This window comes from Montipora capricornis, chromosome 3 (assembly GCF_036669925.1).
Source record: "Montipora capricornis isolate CH-2021 chromosome 3, ASM3666992v2, whole genome shotgun sequence".
Lineage (NCBI taxonomy): Eukaryota > Metazoa > Cnidaria > Anthozoa > Scleractinia > Acroporidae > Montipora > Montipora capricornis.
The window spans coordinates 71456106-71473605 of NC_090885.1; the positions used below are offsets into that span (position 1 = coordinate 71456106).

Consider the following 17500-nt stretch of genomic DNA (forward strand, 5'->3'; position numbering starts at 1 on the left):
TGTGGTCAAAAATACTTCCCCATGTATACTTATAAAGTTTAAGTGATCTCTAACACCACTGAGTAGAGTTCATTCTGCTCTAAAACTGCAACTAAATATTCTTAACTTCACAGTTTTCTTCATGATATGAACACTGTTACAATGAAACTATTTTCAAAAAAAGAAACTGGAAAGTCAGTAAATAATGCTTAGCATATTTATTATTAATTTATTATCCATTTGACTCAAATACATATTACAATGGAAACGAGGAAGGCGAGGAAGTCTCAAGAAGCAACGGAGGCTTAATAGGGAGGACGCCTTCTTATTAATAACTAAAAACGGGAAAAGGTGAGGCAAAGAAAAAATCCAAAATGGTTAAAAAAAAAGAAATAAAAAAACTTAGTGAGCAATATTATGAAACTAACAGGATGTACGGACAGTGTTGATCATATTTCACATACGCATTACCATGAGGGCTTGACCCAGCCCAGGAATGATTGCATTTCCATACTGGGTCAGGCTTCTCATACGCTCCATATAAATTAGCTATTTTGTGAAAGAAAAAGGTAAGCTTGAAGTGAGTGTTTGAAAGTTATTAAATCATTAGATTGAGTTACCGAATAGGGTAAGGAGCTTCACAATTTTGGACTTTGTACAAAATAGTAAATTGTTTTCTATTTGTTCTGCAACCGTGAAAACGATATGACTCTGGTGGCATCTCTGGTGAAGTAATTATGAAATTGGCTTTCAGTTTGAACTAAATTTTGAAAAGAGTAAGGTAGCATTCCATGGTGGCACATGTACATAAACGATCCAACATGAAATGAATGTAAACTATAAATATCCAGAATACCGAGTACTTGAAAAAGAGGTTTGCTATGAGCCCTATAATATGCCGCTAATATTGTTCGGGCAGCTCTTTTCTGTAACAAGTAGATTCTAGGAAGATTTGTAGGGTAAGATGAACTCCATACTGCATGGTATTAAGTAAGGTACGGATAAACTAAAGAATAGTAAAGCTGAAGTAGTGACTTATTAGGTACGTAAATTTTTTTCTTTGTATAACAATCCTATTGTTTTAGAGATTTTTGTACACTGAAATGTAGTTAATGTCAGTTTTCCAATCAAAATGCTGGTCAATGTGACACTTCCTTAATTGTTGTGTCGTCAATTTTAAGAAGTCTCGTCAGAAGCAATTTTTTTTTGTTTAGGTCTAAAAATCATAAAGTTGGTTTTTTTAAATATACATGAAAATATTGAAGGGCCGCAGCCAGGATGGAACATAGTTAAAATTTAAAAAACGATCTCTGGCTAAAATGATTAAAAAACTACGAGCTTTCGACTGCCCGAACTGCAGTCTTCGACGGGTAAAATGAATGATAAGAAATCGATGAGAAAATTTAAATATTAGAAGCGTGGCATACCACAGTGACACCCAACGCAGATAACAATTCGTGCCCTTTACCTGGACAATACAACATTCTTTTTAACAAATATTCATAAATTTTCTACATTCTCATCATTTTGCAATGTACGTTTTTATTTAAATTTTCTCATCGATTTCTAATCATTCATTTTACCCGTCGAAGACTGCAGTTCGGGCAGTCGAAGGCTCGTAGTTTTTTAATCATTTTAGCCAGAGATCGTTTTTTAAATTTTAATAAATATACATATTAACATACACAGCTATGGCTTAAACAAATGCAAACAATAAAACAAACAAACTAACTAAAGGTTATATGCTGATTTGAACAGGTACGTCTTAAGTTTAGATTTAAAAGAATTAATACTATCAGCTGATCTAATATGAAAAGGCAAAGAGTTCCTGAGGATAGGTGCCTGAACTGAATAAGATCTATAGCCATAAGTTTTAAGATTGTAGAGAACAGTCACAAGCCTAAGATTATCTGAGGATGATCAGAGGGTTCTATTGGGCCGGTACAGAGTGAGAAGTTCCTTTAAGTATGACGGAGACAGGTTATTAAGACACTTAAAAGTAATTGAATTAATCTTAAAAATAATTCTCTGGTCGATCGGTAGCCAGTGAAGTTCTTTTAAAATTGGAGTTATACTATCATATTTATTTGCTACCATAATTAATCGAGCTGCAGCGTTCAACAGATGCTGAAGTTTATCAATCAGATGCTTGGGTAGACCAAATATAAGCGAATTTTAGCTGTCAATCTTTGAAACCACAAATGCATGAATGAGAATCTTGGTGGTGTCTTATGTCAGAACATTCCTAATTTTCGCAATATTCCTCAAATGATAATAGCCAGATTTTACAATGGCGTTTATGTGTCGTGACATTGTCACTGAGGAATCAAAGATAACACCAATATTCTTCGCATGAGAAGATGGGAAAATGACATCAGATCCAAGTTGAATGGGATTCAGTTGTAGACGTGGACGAAATCTTGAGTGGAAGTAGAGGAGCTCTGTTTTATCAGTGTTTAATTTCAGCATATTTACAGCAATCCAAGAATGGTTGTCAGAAACGCACATTTCAATTCGTCTCGTTGCCGCTGCCATCTCCGTTTCATCGTCAAAGTAGAAAGAGGTATACAGTTGCTGGTCATCTGCATATAGATGGAAGAACAGACCATGCTTTCGGATGATATCTCCAACCGGCGCCGTGTAAAGAACATACAGGAGGGGCCCTAAAACAGACCCCTGGGGTACACCACAAATCAGTTCCTGTACGCTGGATGAAGTTCCTCCGATTCTCACAAACTGCGTGCGGTCCTTCAGATACGAGTAGAACCATGCTAATGCTGAACCCGAAATACCACAGCGGGAATGCAGCCTTTTTAGAAGGATTGAATGGTCTGTTACTTTCGTAATACAATAATTCGTTTGTCTATATTAAGCTGCGATTCGCGCATTACATGTATTTCCTTTTGTTCATTTAGCCAATCGCACCGCTGTACAAGCTTGCATGATTGTTTTAAGTGATCGGATTTCGCCCTTGATAGTCACGTAGTTTTTACACAAGGCGGATTGTTGCAACGCTACTTGCTGGTTACAAGCTATTTCAAGTACTTCTACCTTTTTTATCAGCTACCATAGTTACTCGGAGCCAGACTAAAGTAAGTCGTTTTTATTCATATTTTCGTTGTTATAGCCATTAGTTTATTATCGTAATGTGGCATGATAATTTTAGTTTTTACTTAGTTTTGCATCGCAATGCCACGTGCGCGTAAGTCAAGTAATATATCTAAGGCGTTGTCTCATTTAGGCTTTTTTCTTTTGCTTTCTAGTTCGAACCACAACAACATAACAAATTTTCTGCACTACAATATCTCATCAAACCATTTCCCAGCTACAAGATACATCGAATTGCTATTCAACCTCAAAGTTTTAATTTAAACCTTTAATCGACCTTCGAACTCTTCTGTTCTCCGCTGCTGTTTTGCGTTACTCCAATTAAAGTTTATATCGTTTCGTTACCGCTGTGCGTTGGAATTGTCTGGTTTAATTGCGACCGTTTCTCCCGCTCCACATGTAATCTTTGCGGGTTACATGGTTCACAGTATCAAAGGCGGCAGACATATCAAGTAATAGAAGAATAACACAGTGGTTGTCATCAACAGAACGAAGAATATCATTCTGTACACGAACCAGGGCGGTTTCACAGCTGTGATGTTCCTTATATGCTGATTGTAAACACTCTTGGAGACCATTTTCATGTAAATGATCAAGGATGCGCACTGAAGCGACTTTCTCAATCGCTTTCGAAATAAACTCTAAATTCGAAACAGGACGAAATTTAGGATACAGTTCCAACAGAGGTTTCTTTAGTAAAGGAGATAAAACAGCTTGTTTCAAAGATGTCGGAACCGTGCTAGATGAGAATGAGAGGTTGATGATTCGTGTGATAACCGGAAGTAGGTCATCAAAACACCGAATTAGTAAGCTAGCAGGAATTGGATCAAGACAGCAGGATTTCTTAGCACTCTTAAGAATGAGACCACGTAATTCTGTTTCGGTAGTAGGAATGAAGCAGTCAAGAGCAATGTTGAACCGAGGGCTGTCCAGCTCTTCAGTGAAGGACAATACAATGTCATCAATCGAAAAAGTTGGAAGCTCTGTCCGTATTTTAGTGATCTTGTTCACAAAGAAATCCGAAAAGTTATTGCATAGCTCTAGAGAAGACTCACATGATGGATACTGCTTGTCAGTCTTACGGTACAGTAATCGATCGACGGTGTTAAATAAAGCTTTTTGGTCTGAGGCATTTTCTGAAATGATGGCTTTTAGATTGTTGGCTTTTAGCCACGCGGTGGCTACACGATGAATTTCATCATTTTTGGATTCCTGTATTGGTAAAAGATGCTTGTGTCATCAGCAAAAAGAATACAATCACCATCTCTTATAGGCTATGATATAATATAATAGACAGTGAATAGAATAAAATTAACACTGCATAGTGCTCAGGTAATACAGTAGCGTTGTTTACAAATTTCGGCACACCGTATAGCATGAATACTTTGCGGGAGTTGACCCCGATCCGTAAATAATTAGTTCCCGTAGAATAAAAAACCCGCCAAATAAAACGCCGTAAAAATTAAGAGAATTAAGTCCCTTCAGTCAAATCAAAAACTCCGTTTTGTGCCAATTCAGAAATATACACTGGACTTAAATAAGAGCATTAATACGATTTTCCACTGGAAAACCCAACGCGGTCTTACATACATACATACATACATACGTACATGCCGTAGCCTGTATCGCAAAGTTAACTCAACAATATGTAAAGGGCAGAAAATATACAGTGTACAGCAATTCAGTACATTAGGCTGGAACAAATGGGTCATCTGAAGGAACACCATTTGCTAGGTGGTGGGCAAACCGGCAAACAGTATTATGGAATGTAATGTAGCATTTATAAAGCGCCTTATCCCAGGCTCTAAGGCGCTTTACATATTACGAAAAATTTAGTAACAACTTTAAAAAAATACTGGAGTCTACCATACTTAATATATCAAAAATAAAAGGAAAAATAAAAAACATTCTTGCCAAAGCGATAAAAAGCTAAAACTATATAAAAAACTAAGCCATGACAAAGTCACTAATCAAGTCAATCATACGCCAAGCAAAACAGATATGTTTTCAATTTAGATTTAAATTTGTCCAAACTCTCACTTGCTCTTATTTCATAAGGTATAGAGTTCTACAATTTAGGGGCAGCGACGCTGAAGACCCGGTCTCCATAAGTAAAAATTTATAAAAATAGTATTTTGTTGAGCATGGTAGAGGAAGGCTTTTTGTTCTCTTTTGTTGTTGTTCAGTTCCTTTTTCGCAGTAATTGAACGTATTACAGTGATACCGTATGTCTCTAATACGGTATGTAAGTAGAGTGAACTGTGACTCAACACACCTACAATAAAAGTTGGAAATAAAATGTGCTGCTTCTCTTCTGTTTGAACAGAGAACCGCAAAAATTTGTTCCCGCAAACCACAAAAAAATCCCCCATCCGCAAAATTGTCTTGCTCCACGGTAATAATGTTGCGCAGTTTAGAAAAGCAATTCGGAGGACACCTGCAAATGGCCAAAAAAGAAATCCAATGTTGAAAGCTTCAACGATTAGTCCGAGTGACGGGAAGCTGGGTGAGTTTATGACTTTAAATTTTTGCAATACCTATCTGGTCTTGCCGTGTACCCTGCACCTGGGTTAAGTGACTTAAGTTATCTGAAATGACAGGCAGGATCTGACCGGCAGCAGCATTTCCTGCCAGAGGTCGTTTATCTTTTGCTTTGTCCATATGGTCACTATGAAAGAAATTAAGAGTAATTTTCAAACATTGAATTGATTACGTTACCTTCGGGTTAGTAAAACTAGGGTTCTGATTCTATTGTATATTCCATTTTTGTATCATTTTAGTATACATTTAGATTAATTAGATTAACTACTGTGAAGCGCTGTTGATCATTATGAAGAAAGCGCTATGTAAATGATTAAATTATTAATTATTAGTAAATTAATTTTAACTTGTATCAAGTTTATTTCAACCTCGCAGTTCACTGTCTCAGTTTGAGCAAAACCTTTACCTTCGTTTTTTCCGCGCTCATTTGCCTAAAAAGCACAGCACACTTACTTTCTATTGTTTTAACCTTTACTAGAAATGTCCTTCGAAATTAAAACAAGGGACACTTTCCATTTGACAGAACTGGCCGGCCAGACCGAGCATTTGGAAGGGCTAACTCTACAACGCCTTCATATTAACATACTTTGATGATGATATTGGTCTGGCTGGCCAGTTCTGTCAAAAGGAAAGCATCCTCGGTCTTAGATTCTGTATACTTTTGTCAAGGCTCACTTCTTCTGTACTCCCTACAAAAATTAAATTTCCTTTTTTTTCATAAATACAGTTCAAAACGTTTAAAGAAAAATTGAAGGTTATGGGTGTATGCAAGTCCCTTGATAAGATATTTCCTCGGGAGCATTGCACTCAGAAGCCAGGATCCAACTAATTATTAAATAACTAGCACCATTATAACTGAGTGCAGAGATGTTTGATGATGCTGATGAAGGAAACAAATATATTTTCATGGAATTAGTTCATTGAATAAAACAAACCTGGTAGGTGAGGGAGTTAGGGGATCCACTTTAAGTTTCCCTTTCCTTGTCAACTGTTTTCCATTTTCAATCTCTGGGGTACTAACTTCCCTCGGACAACTTGAGCCTGCATGTTGTGGTGTAATAGTAACAGGAACTGAATTTTGTTTGGCTTTGGTCACCTTTAGTGGAGCAAGGGGTGCTTCTATTGTGGTGGAAGGTGGCGGTATTTCGGACGGTTTTACTGGCGTGGGCCTGATATTGTTAATGCGTAGTCGATCTGGCATTGTCTTGGATTTTATAGGCGCAAGGGTTGAGGACATGCAAACTGATGGGCGCACCACCGGGGATACTTGCTCCTATAGAAAAACAAACTTAACTTTAACCAAACCAAGGCAAAACTAGTCAACATGATTACACTTAAATTCTTAAGTTTATGTTTTAACAAAAATGATTGTGGAAGGACCCTCATCCGGAAGCCTGTAATATTGAGCATACATGAAGTTCTAGAGGCCTTGATAGTTTTGACATGATGATCATCTCACTTGCTGCTACTTTTTGAAGGCCAGTGAATATTCTTTTTAAGCCTGATCATTGATTCACCAATGTCACACCTCAAAACTGAACCTGGGTAACATAGGTGGCCTTCCTGAATTGTTGTGATTGCTATCAACTGGTGGGACAGGTGAGAGTGGTACTGGGGTGAGTGCCATCTGAGGAGGATAACGACTGTCCTCATCGCTGCTGCAATCAGCAACATCACTATCTCCATTGATAACAGGATGCAGGCAGTCTATGAAATAATAGAACAAGCCTTCACAATTAGTATGTTCAAAAGGATGCAATTTAAACATTTGTATGAATGTTATGTAAGCAACATTTGAGTAAGGAACACATACTGCTTATCGTGCTTATGAACAGATAATTCTTGATAATGTGGGGTTAATATTGAACCCCCTTAAATACTATGGTAGCCTATAGGTTGTGTTCACACTTAAATACAGATTAGCCTGGGGCATTAAATTGCAGTTTCAAAAAATTGCAAAGCAATTGAAATTTTCTGCAAAAAAGAAAAAAAAAGGGTGCTGGTGAATAACACAAGCACATATCCGACCTGAATATGAGGGGCTCTCCTCTTCTATATTCATCTCTACAAGAACTTCCACTGATGCAGTGCCACCAGAGCTGCCCAAGATGTCTTGTACTTCAAAATCACTAAGTTCAGTCTGAGATTCAGAAGCAACACCATTGATTACTCTGACTTCATCAAGCTTTGATCCAAGCCAAATGTCAGGGACATGAAGCTTTTCTACCACTGATTCTGAAGAAACAAAAAAAGGACCTTTTGATATGAAAGAAAAATACAAAAGACATCTAATACAATAATTTATAAAATAATTAGGATAGTATGCACACTCTCATTGGTCAATAGCTGCGAATTTTGATTGGTTATGTGTTGTCAGACGCATGTTTTTATTGGCTGGTAGGAGATATGAGCGTGTATCAAGAAAATCTGTTTCAATCTAGAAGTAAAAAAACCAGCATTTTCCTTCATTTGTCGAATTATCTTTGAGAAATATTTTATAAAAGCAATAGAGGACTTTTTTCCGTGTTATGCACAGACTGCGTCTCGGGTTTGCATAACTGTCACGAATTCACCCAACTCCTCCTCGTGTTTAGATGAGCCTATGGAAACACGGAAAACGTCCTCTATTGCTTAAATAATATTTATTAACTTATATTGTGCAGATATCAATAACAAAATAATTTCTCTATCTCCTTCAATTACCAATCTATAAAGGATTCCTTTCCTACTCTTATCAGACGAAGCCTAGAAACTGATATAAAACTGCAATAAAGTAAAACGGAAAGGGATCCCTTTATTTGATGGTTTGCATCTGACGTCACAGCAGCCATGTGGGATGGCAAGAACAATAACTTGTCTCTCCGCTGGGAACTAAACTTTATTACTATTCAAATTCTGCAAAAATAAATTGTATTGTATTGCCATCCAACAGCGCCACTGTGTCACATGAGTGCAAACCAAGAATACCAAAAAAGTAAAGGCCCCTTGATATAAATAAGACCATCTTACTTTGAAAATCAACAACAAAATTGAAACACTTATCACACTTCCCTTTCACCACCTTTGGTGCGCAAATTTAAAGCAAATTAAAGGAAAACAACATTGGGAAGAAGGGAGATCAGCAAAGGTACCAAATCTGAGTAATTATTGTGATCTGCAGAGCCTGTAGCTAATTCAGCAGGATTATTACTGTGTGAGAAATAACTTGCCTTCGTTATTCTAAACTGAGCCAAATACATCAAGCTGCAATTAATACATCAAAATATCAAAGACACAGAGGGTTGGATCGGTTCTTGTCAAAGTGTGAGGACAATGTTTGAGCCATTGAGCCATGGCTGCTAGCCACGCGACGGCGGGTCTAAAACACAGGTCACATTCCACAGGTCACTCGTTGCAGGTCATTGTTTTACCTTTTTGAAAGTAACCCAAAACCCTCAATTTTGCCAACCCTAGGCCTAAGAACCAACCTTAGGTCTAGGGGTAGTCAAATTGAGGGGTTTGGGTTACTTTCAAAGAGGTAAAACAATGACCTGCAACGAGTGACCTGTGGAATGTGACCTGTGTTTTGCGAGTCAACGTGCGAGTCACACAGTTATTGAAAGCTAACCATGGTAAAATGGGTGCTTAGACTTATGGTGCGTTATTTGGCGAAATCTAAAAACGGATCATGAATCCAAAGCATCCACACTCGAGGAGGATAATTCAAATCTAAATCCGGATTTTGGAGATTCACCACCTCAGTGTTTTTTTGGGAAAGGATTTGAAGAAAGTATTTTTGACAAGCGGTTTTCCATGCAAAAATGATACACAACAGCTTCCGTACATGACAGTTCAGCTGAAATGTTTTTCTCGCGCTATTTTTACCGTACGATCGAAGCGTATTTACTAAAACAAGGAATGACCTACAATGATCTACAATCACCCACAATGAGCTACAGCGACCTACAGTGAGCTGCTACAATGACCTACAAAGATCTACAATGACCTAGAAAGAGCTACAATGGCATACAATGACCTACAATGACCTACAATGACCTACAGTGATCTGCAATAAGCTAAAATGACCATCAAATCCTATTTGGCAAGTTGGAACATCATGGTATTTGTAGCTTGGCTTTGGAGTAGATTAAAAGTTATTTTTCTTGTCGCAAACAATTTGTTCAATTTATACATGTTCCTCTAAGCAGACTATTAAATGTGGTGTCCCTCAAGGTTCCATTTTAGGTCCACTGTTTTTCATATCTATATATTAACGATCTTCCCCATGCTTCTCAGTTAACTCAGCCTTTATTTTTTGCTGATGACACCAGTAGTTTTTATTCACATTCAGACCCAAAAAGGTTACAATCTGTATTGTTATATACCTCGACTTTCGCTCAACAAAATGAGCACTGTGATTGGTTGATTCTTTGTCACGTGGCCCTGATCAAACTCAAATATATCCTGAACAGGATACAATTCTGCGGTTGTTGCCTGCTTCGGATGTTTTGCTGGATTGTTGCAGGAAAAGTCTAAATATAACAAAGCACTTAACCCATCGACATCCAAACCGGCCGAAACCGGCCAGACGATTTTACCCGTCAATGGGGAACCCCTGGGAGTCAATGGATTAATGTCTGCATGGTGCCTCGGGAAACTAGTTAACCTAACAAAACTAACTGTTTCCCACGGGACCATACATTAAGTGTATATATATTAAATGATGAGCTGCACAATTATGATATGTGGTTGAAATGTAACAAGCTCTAAAAAGACTAATTATGTTATCTTTAAACCAAGACAGAGAATAGCTAATCATTATTTTAACATTTTCTTTGGAATTAAATTACCAAAACAAACAAATGTAACCAAATTCTATCTTGATGAGCATCTTACTTGGAAGCATCACATAAGTTTTTTATCAAAGCAAATCGCAAAATCCGTTGGTATTATATTTAGCTCTCGATTCTACCTTTCTTCAAGAAACAAGCTAGCCTTGTACTACTCACTAATTTATCCTTATATCACTTATTGCAATTCCACTTGGTCTTCTACATATGCCTCCAATTTAAATAGAATATTCTACTTGCAAAAGTGTGCTGTGCAAGCAATAACGAATTCAAATTACCGAGCGCATTATGCTCCTTTATTTTCAAAACTAGGCATCATGGACATTTTTCAACTAAATTGCTTTCAAATTTCTAAGTTCATGTTTTATTATCACAATCAGTTATTGCCTTCTATGTTTTTGAATTTATTTGAAACAAGCTGCCAAGTGCACAATTACGGTACTAGAATTATCGCCCACATTTTTGTCGCACTAACATCAAACAATTTACAATTCTTTATGAAGGTCCAAAAATCTGGAACTCTCTTCCTGAATCAGTTATTAATTCATCTAGCTATCTGAACTTTAAGAAAAATATGTTAGGGTTTCTTTAACAAAAAAAAAGAAATGAGTTAGTTATGCTGCACAAGCATTGCATAAGATTATTTTGATTAATGAAAGGCCTTTTGGGGGGCCCCTCATTCACAATGAGGTACATTATGAGCTAAAATTAGCTGATGATCTGTAATGAGCTAAAATAAAAGATAATTTGCAGCTCTGAGAGCACTGCAGCATGTTTGCAGTACAAAGGTTAAAAACATTCCACTCTGGGCTTTGAACCAATCAAACCCTCGTTGCTGAGCGAGTTGAACATTTTCATTGTGCACTCTGAACCAAAGAAAACATTGTGGAAAGAATAACTTATTTGTAATTTTCTCTTCATTTTTTCCTGCTCTAATTAAGATCTTGTCATTGCCAAGCGAAGCCTTGATATTTGTACATTTTCATTTTAGCTTTAAAACAAAGGAAAACCATGCAAGGATCTTTTCGCAGTTTGTTTCTGTCTTCAAGGCCTCACGTGTAATTGCTGTTGTCATTTGGGCTGTCATGCAATGGACTAAAAGCGTTGCGTGACAATTAACACACAAATTATGGATGTTTTCCGCTCACCAAACTCTTCACTAAGATCCTCTTTTGTCTTTCTCTTTGATTGTAAGCCATTTAAGCAGGCCATTGTAGCTCATTGTAGGTGACTGTAGTAATGTAGCTCATTGTGGGTCATTGTAGATCACTGTAGGTTATTGTAGATCACTTTAGGTCATTGTAGCTCATTGTATGCCATTGTAGGGCTCTCATTGTAGCTACTGGGGGTCATTACATCATTTTATCTTATAATATACCTCATTGTAGGTCATTGTAGGTCATTGTAGGTCATTGTAGGACATTGTAGGTCATTGTAGCTCATTGCAGATCACTGTAGGTTATTGTAGTAGCTCATTGTAGCTAATTGGTAGATCATCGTAGGTCAATGTTTTTTCATTGTAGGTCATTCCTTGTTTTAGTAACTACGACGATTGAAAACATGAATAGGTCGAAAAGCTTTCCTGCAAATTCACACCAGAAATTACACTAAAAGTTTCCTGACAGCAATAATATTCTACAGCTAAAAAAGCAAAAAAATACCCTATGTACTGGATTTGTACCTTAGCACACATGTTTTTTGTGGTTTCTCTTTATCCCGGGGTATCTAATCGAACAGTTCAGTAATCAAACCCAATCAAACACCACTTGTTCGATTGCCGAACTCAATCGAGCTCAAAATAAAATTTTGACAATCGAACACAATCGAACGTTCGATTACCGAACGATCGGTAATCAAACTCAGACGAACGTTCCATTATCGAACCTTCGATAGGACAATTTTTACATCGCATGATAGGCACATATGTTCTTAGCAAATTCAGTCTTACGGTCAAATCACTGCTAGCTTTCCCCTTCCCTTTTCACTCGACTGAAATGGTACGATTTCTGTCTGTTTACAGTCACATCGAAGATAATCATATAAGCCAGTTCACTTCAACACCGACAGTACACCTGGGAGTACATGAGTAACAGTCGTTGACACTGACATTATTCCCATTCAATAAAGGCTGATAGTGACTACACCCTACATGTTTTACTAGTTTTGGTGTCAAGAAATACCGTCCAAATGTACCAAACTTTTCATTTAGTTTTCATTGTTTCTTTCTTTCACTATACAGGCTGCTTATCAACTATTGTTCTTTTAGTATTTATAGTTTGCAATTTTGAAATAATTCTAACTTGATAATGAGGTTTAGCTAACCTAGAAACGTCATCATTTTTTCACCAAGTTTTAGTATTTTAAAGAATATTTAGATATGTTTTGTTGCAGTTTTTTATAGTTAAATTTTTTCCAAAATCACTTGTTCTTAAACTCTTCTTGTTTTTAGCCAGTTACAGCATTTCACCTGATGGTGGCAAAAAGTTCTAGGGACCCCGCCCAACCCAATGAAAAAAGTGAAAAAAAATTTTCAGCTGTCCTTGCATCACCTAGGCACCCTGCTAGCAGAGCCTTTCTTTTGCTTGCTCGATTTTGGCGTTCTCGAGAAAGGCTCTGCATGAATGGAGTAAGATCTTTTTTGAATATGCGCTGCATGTTGCCAGGATACAGTCTCGAACCCAAACCTAATATGCCAGATCTCGCCGCCATCTTGGTTTTTCATGCCAGCGGGCTCAATTATAACCATCGGTTTTGTCACTAAACGGACGCTCGCACTGGGAAAACCGGTTTGACGAGAGAAAACAAGATTGACTAGTCCAGAAGTTCCGGCTGCGGCAGCTTCAAAGAGTTGACGCGATTTGGGCAGAGCCTACTTTTCTCCTCCTCAGTAAATGAAAAGACAAAAGGAGGCTCTGCTCGCAGGGTGTCACCTAGGGTGCTTTCTTATTGAACCATCAGTGTGCAAAGAAAATGCAAAAATTTGAATGAACGCTTGCATGATAACACCCTCGCATTCTTCTGGAGGAGTATACAGTGTATATCATCCTCGAAGTGTGTTGATTTGAAGGCGTTGTAGAATTAGCTTGAAAATGCCCGGTCTGGCCAGTCAGTTCTGTCAAACAGAAAGTGTCCTTAGTGTCACGTATAAGAAACACTGTATGCATGGCGCTAATACATGTAATTACTGTAGCTACAATATAATGCATATACCGATAAAAACAAACTACAGGACAATTGGCACCACAATGAAACCATTAGAACTGTTACCCTTATCCTTAGGTGTATGCAGGTCCAAAGGATTGTTTGGGTCATAATCTGTGAGCAGCTGACAGCATTTAGAGTATTGAGCCTGTTGAGCATAATCCAGTGGTATACCACCATGTTTGTCTTCTGCATTTTTGTTACACCCAAGTCTCAACAAAACACCAACACATTCGACATGTCCATTTGCTGCAGCCCAGTGAAGAGGGGTCCTGTAAGAAGAGATATTTAACCTTACAGTTTCACATAATAATAATCATCATTTTTATTCATTTAACTTCCCAAACATCACTTTCAAACCAAGTATAGTTAATTGGTGTGGTGCTCAGCTGGGAATTAAGAGAACAAAACAAAGGTGACCTGTAGTTTATGACGCAACCAATTTTACATGTATATTACTTTAAAGTCATTAAAAGTATAAAGAACACAAAAGTATAATGTACCTGCCCTCATTATCTTCTGCTTCACAGTTTGAATGTGGTACTGCTGTCAGCTCAACAATCAAATTACAGTGTCCAGCAGCAGCTGCCAAGTGGATGGGTGTTTTTCCTGAGAAATCTTTTCCATTAACAAGATTATGGCTGTTAGAGGCCTCAAGCATTATTTTGCAAGTTGAGACAAAGCCATTCTAAGGGAAAAAAAATTATTCTTGAGAACTTCAAGTGCATACATGTAATCTATCAATCCAGCTATGGGCTGATTAGTCAAAACACTATCAATATATTATTCTTAGTGATTTACAAGTATATAAGCAACATTTGAAACAACAGTCAGAGCCTTATGAGCCTCATTATGGCACCAAGGACAAGTTAGTGCAAAGTAGGAAGACAAACAACTGTTACAGTAATGTTGCCGGGTTAGAATGACAGTCAGCGTTTGTTCCCTAACAGTCAGTCAGGGAAACAAACTCTTGATTTGCAGTCCACTTTTCTACCAAAGATATTGTTTAAAGATACGTAAGGTTACATAAGAACAAGACAGTCAAATGTATGGAAATGATTCCTTTAAACTTGTTAATTCCTCTACATTCCAAGTCAAGTAAATTAGGTATATTCCCCTGACTCCTAGTCCATAGACTACCCAGATGGGCCACACGGGTCCATGGATGACTAAAACAGACTTTTAGACATAGTGATGGACTACCTCAATACATTTTGGGATACTCATTGCCAGCTTACAGGGTTTTTTCTCTTTTTCTCTTCTAAAATACTTAGCTTGTTTTTTGGTTGTCTTCAAAATTTTTGCTTGTTTTACTAATTAAAAACACAGTGTCTAATGCAGTACATTGACCATGCAACTCCTTGCCAAAAAATGCAGGATCCAGCAGTGTGACATTTTGCACACAAGCTTACATGAATAGTTGGAGGTATGGAGTCCGACGTACGGACAGACAGTCATACAAAGATGCCATTAAACAAAAACCGAACTTTCTTGCATCAATGGGTTACCATGTTGTCTTAACCATTGTGCTCCACATGGACCTCTGCTTAAACCACCAAAATCTGTAAGAACCTTCACTAGTTACTGCTGACAAGCCCTCTTAGGTACTTCATGGATGGCCATCACCCATACAAGAAATTGTAATGGAATAGACACTAAAGTGGAATGTGGAAAGATACTGGTTGTCATTGGCATGTTTAACTACAGTGACTCGGAGAGTGTAATATGTTGAGAGCCTTAAATTGTTTCATGTTGCTCATGGAAATTAAGCCCAATCATGAGTTTATCAAACAAGGTACACTGTACATGTAAATTGTGCATGTATAGTGCCCTGATGATATTTTCCCCAACCTATGGATTACATCAGAATGGATTAGCCTCCTATTTCATTGATTTTATGTTCAATGTTTGGCTTGAGCCTTAAGGATACTGCCAGCTCAGTAAAGTAACAAATAATTCAACTACCGCAGTAGTTGCCCCATTGCAGTTTACTTTACTTGGCAGAAAATGACCCCCTCTCCAACCCAAAAAGGACACAAAGCTCATCTTAGGTTTAACAGCCACGACTAAATGCTTGTATAATATGCATGACTAGGCCATTACCTGAGCAGCCAAATGAAGAGGCAGTTTCCCATCTGTGTCACGTGACAGTAAATCTGCTTTCTTTTCAACTAACAACTTGACATGACCTGTTCGGCCATGGAAAGCTGCCCAATGAAGAGCACTCATTCCCTGCAGATATAATAATAATAAATAAATAAATAATAATAATAATAATAATAATAATAATAATAATAATATGGGCACTGAGGTAGCACAGGAAATTTTTTATTTGTGCCTCAGCCCCGCCTTAGCCTTCATGTACTATGGGTACATGTACACTCCAGCGCACCAAAGTCTGGGGTGACACCTTTGGCAAATGTCAGTAACCCCTAACCTTCCCTTGTTGTAGTTACAACAAAATGTGAGGTACAAAGGACTCTGTAGCCTTGGGTGGCAGCCCACCTAGGAGAAGAGGACCCTGAAGTACAAACTCCATACCTATTGGGTCAAATAGCAGCTCTTCAAAACTAATGGAGATGAATAATTAAGATAGGGATGAAAAGGCATAAATGGGGAATAGGGAACTTAAACACCAGACGCTTTCTACGGGGCGAGGGAAACCGGAAGTCTAATTTACTTCTGATCCACGTTTCCCGCCAACACGGTCAACCATCGTGACTCTGCGCCAACTTTGTTTTGCTCATTTTGACGTCGCCTGTAAAAGAGGAGGAGTCAGGATGGCTTAGTGGTTATCAACAGTGCCTTCCACCTCTGCGACCCGGGTTGAACTCTCGGCCCCGGGATCGTATGTGGCTTGAGTTACAGTCGATCTCAACCTGACTCCGAGGGTTTTTCTCCGGGTACTCCGGTTTTCCTCCTAACTCCTAACCTCCCTCAGCAAAATCGACTCACAGCCTATTCCATCAGGCTATGCTGCTGTGCTCCAAGGTCATCCATGAGTCGTGTTCAGGAGCCGAGCACCTAGCCGGCAGCACAGCTCCTTCGGTCCGATCTCGTTGAGCCACGCCCTTAGCAATTCAGTCTCCGACTGCGAGAAAGGGCAATTAGCAGGTCACGTATTATTAGTTCAAGAAACATTTACAAAATTGCGCGAAGTAAAGGTAAAGAGGAAGAGAGTGAACTTCTCATCAAAAACAATCTGCACTAGAGGACTAAGAACTATCACTTCACAGCCTTGGAGCTCTTTCATCGCACTGTGGTAAATTATTGCTCTGTTTTCTAATTAATAACTGTGGTTATTTCTCATATAGGCTGGAGGTGAAATTTGTATGAAAAATTATACTGTACCATCTAAAATAACTTGAACTTCATGACAGGTTTTTAACATCAGAAAAAAAATCAAGGACGACAGATGTTTTGAAGTTCAAAAATGTGAAAGTGAAGAATTGAAGAGAGATCTACGATGTAATAGCAATGAAATTCATTGCCCTTCTACTTTATCGCAGTCAAACAAAGACCAAAGAATCTTCCATTTGATTACCATACTTTTTATTTCCTCGTGAATGATTGATTCGTGAATGTAGGGAAAATGAACCTGTGATGCGAGATCCAGATCACCCCCACCCCCCCCCCCTTCCCAGACCCTCCTCGGACGAGAAACAGGCAATATTTGCCTGTAAGATGCACCCTATAGTTTAGTAATTATTTTAGACAAAAATACTGTTTTAATTCTTGAAAAACATAGTGCACCTCAATACGACCAAAAGATATTAAATGGTTAAGTTAAGGCATTAACAGCATTTGTTTCAAAAATCACGATATTTTTAATATTTGTTTGA

General features: G+C 38.0%; 1 protein-coding gene and 1 long non-coding RNA gene across 7 annotated transcripts in view; one reads left to right on the top strand and one right to left on the bottom strand.

Annotated features, from left to right (window-relative positions):
• Positions 1–4414, top strand: part of LOC138043918 (uncharacterized) — a 4766-nt gene extending 352 nt beyond the window's left edge. Inside the window, exons 1-2 of the long non-coding RNA XR_011131361.1 lie at positions 1–3071; positions 3243–4414. The exon at positions 1–3071 is cut by the window's left edge and continues 352 nt beyond it. This is a non-coding gene — a long non-coding RNA (uncharacterized lncRNA). The remainder of the gene's footprint in view (positions 3072–3242) is intronic.
• The window catches only part of LOC138043916 (ankyrin repeat domain-containing protein 55-like), a 54479-nt gene that overhangs the window by 1485 nt on the left and 35494 nt on the right, over positions 1–17500 (bottom strand). For 5 of the 6 annotated variants that reach the window (XM_068890439.1, XM_068890440.1, XM_068890438.1 and 2 more), the window contains 7 exons: positions 15762–15890; positions 14162–14346; positions 13725–13930; positions 7657–7863; positions 7157–7335; positions 6564–6901; positions 5625–5755 (listed from right to left, as the gene is read on the bottom strand). In XM_068890439.1, coding sequence (XP_068746540.1) covers positions 5625–5755; positions 6564–6901; positions 7157–7335; positions 7657–7863; positions 13725–13930; positions 14162–14346; positions 15762–15890 — 1375 coding nt within the window. The remainder of the gene's footprint in view (positions 1–5624; positions 5756–6563; positions 6902–7156; positions 7336–7656; positions 7864–13724; positions 13931–14161; positions 14347–15761; positions 15891–17500) is intronic. The other variant, XM_068890441.1, reaches the window with a different exon arrangement.